The sequence below is a fragment of the Lathyrus oleraceus genome, chromosome 1 (genome assembly GCF_024323335.1).
Source record: "Lathyrus oleraceus cultivar Zhongwan6 chromosome 1, CAAS_Psat_ZW6_1.0, whole genome shotgun sequence".
Taxonomy (NCBI): domain Eukaryota; kingdom Viridiplantae; phylum Streptophyta; class Magnoliopsida; order Fabales; family Fabaceae; genus Lathyrus; species Lathyrus oleraceus.
The window spans coordinates 179,104,746-179,112,713 of record NC_066579.1 but is presented as its reverse complement, the minus strand read 5'-3'; the positions used below and the strand labels follow the sequence as shown (position 1 = coordinate 179,112,713).

The 7,968-nt window shown below is 33.9% G+C and overlaps 1 protein-coding gene across 1 annotated transcript; it reads right to left on the bottom strand.

Annotated features, from left to right (window-relative positions):
- Positions 1-2,052: 2,052 nt before the first annotated feature.
- Positions 2,053-3,207, bottom strand: LOC127126030 (GATA transcription factor 9). Its single transcript, XM_051054895.1, has 2 exons — positions 2,942-3,207; positions 2,053-2,799 (listed from the first exon to the last, which is right to left on the bottom strand). The coding sequence occupies exons 1-2, from the start codon at positions 3,008-3,010 to the stop codon at positions 2,191-2,193; spliced, it is 678 nt and encodes a 225-aa protein (XP_050910852.1). The 5' UTR covers positions 3,011-3,207; the 3' UTR covers positions 2,053-2,190.
- Between the last annotated feature and the right edge of the window lie 4,761 nt (positions 3,208-7,968).

Sequence of the window (7,968 nt, the reverse complement as noted above, 5' to 3'; positions counted from 1 at the left end):
TTTTGTAAGAGTGTCTTATTGAAGATTAATCATGCCCCAATAGAAGGGAAACATTCATGAAAAGATTACACATAACATAGTTTTCCCTATAAAGCATCCAACATTATATGCCTCATACTCGAGGGATTGTGTACATAATTGTGTACAATCTGGTTTTTCCCCATAAGCATATCGCCCTTACAGGCTTCATGCTTAAGGGACTGTCTACAATTCTGTCTTTTTCCATAAAGCATTTCACCTTTATAAACCTCATAGTTGATGTATTGTGTACAATTCGATATTTTGGGTCATGTATAAACCTAAACGCTAAAGAACCCACCACGATTTCTAACTTGTCCAACATGACACGACTCAACTAGACCAACTAATGGACCAAGTCAAGAAGGTCATCCCAGGTTTAATATATCTTGTTTTATATAATAACTTGTAACACGTAGACATATCATTCAAGGTGCTTAAATAGCCACAAATGGTTGGTTTCATACAGAGAAACAAGGGACTTGATTCCCATTAATTGGTCTTATGTATGCAAGTGGACATTAATCTTGTACAATCTAAATTCTCACCACAAAGCATCTTTCCCTTATAAACCTCATGCTATAAGGAATGTGTATAATTCGGTATTTAGGCAAGATATAAACCCAAACCTGGAAGAAACTGCCTCAATTTTTTAACCTGTCCAACTGGACATGACCAACTAATGGACCAAGTCAAGCTAGTTAGCCCAAGTTTAATATGTATTATTTTTTACTAATACCTTGTGTATCAGACATGCATATTCGAGGTACGTAAATAGCCATAAATGATTGGTCTCAGACACAAAAACAAGGGACTTGATTCTCATTAAATTTAATTTGTATTATGTAGGCAAAGGGATATTACTTTGAATGGCCACCAACCGATCTTAAGTACACATAGTATTTAGGATCATATTTACATTGGAAACCATCAATAGAGAAAAACACACTTTTCATGCCACTAAAATTCATGTGTGTGACTCTTACTGACTTCACGTCGGCGGAGTTATCAATTATTGTACTTTACATGTACATTTGGCGTTCACTGTGGTAAGACCGGGCTAGTTCAAACTGAATGGGCCAAGTTGAGAAGGTTTTCCCATAAGCACCGTATCTTAGTTCTGACTGATGAAATCTAACATGCTGACAAAGCATTTAAGACAAATGAAGACCCATTATCAAGTCGATCTCACACAAAAGACAATGGAATTGGTCTTCATTAATTGGTTTTGTGCATGCAAAGGGACATTAGTCTTGTACAATCAGGTCTCTCCTCCATAAAACATTTCGCCCTTACACACTTCATGATTGAGAGACTCTATACAATATGGTCTTTTCCCATAAAGCATTTCTCCCTTACAAGTCCCGTGATGAATAAATAGCCATAAATGACTACTCTCAGACAATGAAAAAGGGGACATTAGTCTTAATTGCCATCATTTGGTCTTAAAGACACATAATATTTGAGGTCCTATTTATATTGAAAATCCTGAACTGAGAAAGACATACACTTTTCATACCACTCAAATCTATATGGATGACTCTTCGTGACTATACGCTGGTGTGGAGCCATCTATTAGTGTACTTATACTTGTACTTAATTGAAGATAAAATAATTTATATTTAAATACATTCATATAAAAAGTGAGTCAGTGTGTTGAATAAAGAATTTGAGCCTAAACAACAATTCTAAAATCTAAAGCTCAAAATTAGAAGTTTAAGTTATTTTACTCAAATTCCAACTTTTTCGTTAAAATTAATTATTAAATCAAAATTAATTCTACTTCAAACATGTCTAAAAAAAATTTTAATTTGTAAATTTTTACTATTACCTGCTGCTCCTAAGTCTTGGGCCCATATCTAAATCCAAAAAAAATATAGTCTAGCTTGTTTGCTCCAAATTGGATTGAAATAAAAAAAAAAGACATTTACCAAAATCACAATTGCATTATCTTAACATTATTTCAAATATCAAGCCATGATTTACTTCCACCTATTATTGTTTCATGAAAAGAAGAAGAATAAACTTAACATATTTAGCAAAACATGTAGTAACCACTTCACTAATAATCTATCTCATCAAATTTTGTTCCTTAATTCCCAACTCAAATCTACATGAAGAAAAAACAACACATACTAATAAAAAACAACTTGACTAATGACTAATTAACTACTACCTAAATTGCATTCTCATCTCCAAAACTTTTTTGTGTGAATTAGAATGTAAGCAAGTGACAAAAGTGGGACTCTTTGCTGGCCTATACTCTGGCAACAACCTACCAGACTTATACCTCACACCACATGCATTGCATAATGTCTTTGGTCCCAATGGTCCTGCCCTCCATTGTGGTGTCCTTTGTGACAAACAATGACTACACCTTCTTGCATTTCCAACATCATCACTTTTATTCTTTCTGTCTTTTTTCAAATTATCTCTGCATGCAACTGCAGATACTTTAGACTCAATTTTTAATTTAGGGTTAACGAGTTCGTTTTCGGCTAACCAATATGTTTGTTTCAAAAGAGGAGGATATGAATGTGACCAAATTTTGGTTCTTGGAGATGAAAGTCTTTTTCTTTTGCTTCTCGGTTTTCTGGGGACAAGAAAATTATGTATATAAGATTGGTTTTGTTGAGGTTTTTGTATTGTGTTTGAAGGATTTTTGTTGGTAGTTGTTGTTTGAATTTGAAGAGTAGAAGAAGGTTCTATGACACAAGTTGGTTTACTTGAAAAACATTCTTCAACAAAAACTGATAACCACTCCATCCCAAAATCCACTTCCTGAAAATTCATATTTAAACATTAACACTTACATTACATCACATACAATAAAGACAAGAATTATAGAAGTTGAAAAGAACAAGTTCATAAAATAAAAGAGAGTAAAAAGAAAGATAAAAAAAGAAGAGTATTATATAGTAACCATGTTGTGAGGAGGGAATAGATCATCAAGGGTAGAAAGTGATGCATTGTGGAAGATATCCATGTTCATAGGGAAAGAGAGTGAGAAACAAAGTTAGAAGAAGAAGAGATAAGAGAAGAGATGACAAGCAAGTTTGGTTTTACATGCCACAAGTCTCAGTGTTTTGTTTTATGGTACACTCAGTTTATGTCGGCAGATAAAAGTTAAAGAAAACAAATGAAAAATGTTTATTAAATTGGTGAGAAAAAAGTTAACATCTATGTATTGTTGAGACTCACCAATCAACTTCTAACTATAGTTTTATATTATCATGTTTCTATATACCTTTCTTTCTTGTGTGTTATCATGTTTTTTTCCTATACTTATTAGTGAAGGATAAAGTCAAGATTGTTTACATATGCTCTTTCTTTCCTTTTCTTTTTTAATTTACATAATAAAATATTATTATATATACTATTTTTTGTATTATAATTAAATAGAATGCACCAATTGAATCGAAGTGCATTTATGAAAAAAAAATTATAAATAAAGGTGTAATGTGAAATATTTGCTCACACCTCTGGTCAGATTCGTTAAAAAAATTTTATTCATTTGTTTTAATATGAGTATTTATAGGCATATTTTTTATTCGTGAACCAAGCCTCTCATGAATATTCTTTTTGGCATAATTGATTTTTGAACAACTCGAGACTAACTTGAATCTTTGGCTAATCTGAGAGATTAAAGATGCTGAAAGAGTTAGAAGAATATACAGACTTGTTTCATACATATATATTGCAGATAACACTAACGATATACAACGTCGTTGGCTGATAGTTAAGAATGACAAGCATGATGTGGATATGATGTCTGAAATAAATGATATTGTTTTGATTGTTGTATGCTATTAGCTATTTTATTGTGTTAGATATTTTTATTTGTTATTTGTGTTCTTATTTTAGCAGCGTTCGTGTTCAATTTTATTGTAACCAAAAGTTGTTATCAATATTAAATTTGAAGTTTACAAAACAAATCTAACGTAACTAATTAGTATCTTGAACTTGTTCCAACATTGAGACAATGTTTCCATGTATGACCGATAAGACAAATATTATGTTCAAGAACCACAAAAAGATTCAACTGATGAACCGAACCTCTAGAATTGGTGGTGTTGATCTCTGTTATGACGACGTGGGATGAACATGCATGGTTAGCACTCCAACATTCAAGTCATTCAAGATTCAAAATGATTATAGTGAAAAGTGGAGATCAAATAATGTTTCTTGCTTTCCCTGTAAACTAACTTTATACCTAGTTCAAATGGTCTGGATTTGAGCTGAATTGAGCCTTAGCTTTTCCAGGAAAGTTGCCCCAAGGCTTTGTCGGGCATTGAGTGACTTGGAGAAGCCTTAAGTGATTTGGCCGACCTCTAAGATGTTGTCCGGTGTGAGTTAGAAATGAAAAGCATGGAGTTAGTTGAAAAAGTAGTGGGGAACAAGCGCATTAAATGCATTTCCATCGTTGAAACGTTTCGTCGTCTTCTTCTAACATGTGTGCTAATGTGACAAATTATGGCATGGTGCAACTTATAGTGCACTTGAGTTTGTGTAACAAATCTAATTCTCAGACATGGGTCGTTCAATTAACTTCTCCTAAAAATATGAGGAGTTGAGCATTTTGGGAACTTTTCGCAATCTTCGGCATTTAAGCTTATTCATAGTCACTTATTGAGAAACACTTTCATCTTTTTTCCCTGGGAGTATCAATCATAACGATTGTAGTCTATGCCTTGATAAAAGTCTTTGCTCATTCTTTATCTATTTCACATCATCAATCTCACCCAACCAGGTACCCTCATTAACTCAGTTTTTATCTTTCAACATTTCATCTTCTTTAGTCATAATGAGTGATAGTAGTATTAACCTAATGAGTGACTCTAGAAGTGATATTTTTTATGTCGTGTCAATGGGTGAATCCCTTTATTCGCATCTTCATCCGCTTGCTCATGATCGCATGGTTCCAGAAATGATATCCTTATTTGACGATTATAAATCTAAAGTGGTGTTTGGGGATTCTGTAACACCCCGATTTTTCATTTATTTTATTTTAATTGGGTTTTAAATGATTTATATTATTTGATTGGGATGCTCTATTTGATTTATTGGTATTATTGAGGTTGGGTAGAATTGTAATAGAATTATCATTAGTTTTTAATTATTTAAATAATAAAAATAATGAGAAATTAAGCTTTAGGGAGGAAATTAGAATCTTAATTAAAATTAAGGAAATGGTGGAATTAGTGAGAATTAAGGGAGTTAGTGAATTAATAAAGTTAGTCTAGTTTTATTTAAATAGATAAGAGAATTAGAGTTAGGGTTGTGGTTATGAGAAATAGTTGTCATTAGAGTCAGAGAGAGTCCTAGTAGAGCAAGGGTTAAGAGAAGAGAGCTTTCATTGTCAAAAGTTTCAATATTTACTGTAAATTCGAGGATTCATGACATGGGTGGATATAGAAGATTCCTTATCCTCTTTCTATTTTCTTTCTATTTTATTTCTAATTTTCTTCCATTGATAAAATTGTTGGATCTAGAAATAGTTTGTGCAAAAACTCTCTTGATTGTAGGGATGTGTTGTGAAATTCGTGATGTAATTTGTGACTGATTTCCGTATTAAATTGTATGTGAAATTCTTATTTTTGATGTTCATATGATTATGTGATGTTTTGATGAAAAGTATGAATACTTTGATGTTAAATGATTATTTTGCATGAAATTGATATACATAATGCTGTATAAATGATGTGTGATGCTTTGTTGAGAATTTTGAGTTTTTTGGAATCGAAATCGGAGCTTCGGAAGTTCTCCAACGGTGAAAATGAAAAATTCTTCATTCTGCACAACGCTGGCAAGCCTCACCTTCATAGTGAGCCAATTGTCACTCCATTGAGAGTCGGGTAATAGGCAGGCTGTCATGGACCCCAGGGACGAACTCCTTGCTCGAGCATCGGTATGACGATGTTTGCATGAGAGAGAGAGGTGATAGGAAGGCGTGACGACCGTCATGCCTGGTGGGAGGACCTTCATACCTATGGTTGACCGATTTTGGGTTGTTTGACTCGACTTCTCGAGTAGTTTCTATTTTCGATGTTTATTTGATGTTGTTGGTGAATATTGATGAGTTTTGTTGAGAAATTACATAATTTGATTATTATGCTAAATTGTGATTAAAATGTTGACTTGTGTTGAGATGTTGGTTCAGAGAGGAACCAATGTGTGGTCTTATATTGGCAAAGTTCATGCTAAGTTATAGGTTCAGAGAGGAACCGATGAAGAGTATTAAAGTTGGAGGTTTGAGATGAGTATCACATTTATTTTGTTGCATTCATGCATCATGTATATCGGAGATATATGATAGATTTTGGTCTAGTGATGTAACACCCCTTTTTCTACCCAAATTAATTAACATATAAACAGAGTAAATAAACACGCATATAAGAAAAGGGCATCACATCGACGTTTTAGAAACTTAAAACTTTTCAAAAACCAACAATACACCTGGCCAATTAAAGTAACACATCCCAATCATCATGAATATTCAAGCATATGCGTTCGCAGCGGAAAATAAAGAATACTCATGCATTTCATAAAATGATCCATGTCCCATACCATGGTCACTACTTCAAATTAAATAAAACGATTTATGACATAAAGCATATCAAAATAAGATACGAGTTCAACATCGCTAATCTACCCAGTGTTACATGACCAGAGCATTGACTCATTACCAATTCAAACTAAATATGGAAACTCTTCAGCTAATCTTGAGCGAGCTACCGTCCACCTACTCCAGCAATACTACTCTGTAGTATCTACACGATACCCATGTAAAGGTAACATTCAAACAGAAAGGGTGAGAATTCCAAATCATTATGAAATAGCATAATAAGGCACAATGAATTAAAACACAATTTAAGAATTCATCACACTTAGTATAATCACGTCAATAATATTAACAGACAATTATTCCACATATTTCAATGTACATCACACTCACAACAATACATGCATTCAATGATCACATAACTATAGACGACTCAAGACAAGTCAAACAGGAATACACAAATTCCGCTACATCTTTCTTCATACCTTGCCACCAAAACATCTTCTTCAAGTCTTGATACATCTTAGTAGCCCCAGGATGAATACTCATACCACTTCTATGCCCTTCCTCAAGAATCCTCTTTCTCAAGTCTATAACATTCGGAACACACACTCGATCACGACATCTTATGATACCATTCTCATCAATCCGAAAGTCACCACCTTTACCTTGGTTAATCAATGTCATAACATCGACTAACTTCAAATCTGACTTCTGACCTTCTCTAATCTCGTCAAGAATGCCACACGTAAGCTTCAACATCCCAAGCTTAACACACGAAGACGTCGCTTCACAAACCAAACTTAAATCTCTAAATTGCTCCAACAATTCAAACTCCCGCATCATCAACATAGACATATGCAATGACTTCCTACTCAATGCATCGGCTACAACATTCGCCTTCCCAGGATGATAATTCAAACCAAAATCATAATCCTTCAAGAATTCCAACCATCTCCTTTGCCTCATATTCAATTCTTTCTGATCGAACAAGTACTTCAAACTCTTGTGATCACTAAACACATCAAACCTCGATCCAAACAAGTAATGTCTCCAAAGTTTCAACACAAACACAACGGCGGCCAACTCTAAATCATGCGTCGGATAATACCTGGGTTAACATGTTAACGCAAGACAGAAATTAATTTTTTTAATTATCATAACAGTGTTAACCGGTTAACGCCCTGGGTTAACCTGTTAACCCAAGACAGAATTTTTTTTTTTTAATTATCATAACAGTGTTAACCGGTTAACGCCCTGGGTTAACCGGTTAACGCAAAACAGAAAGTTGTTCCTGCGCTAACAACGAACAGAATGCAGAATTACCCGCATTTTTCGCCGTTGGAGGACTTCCGGACCTCCGATTTCGATTCCGTAAAAAGCTACAC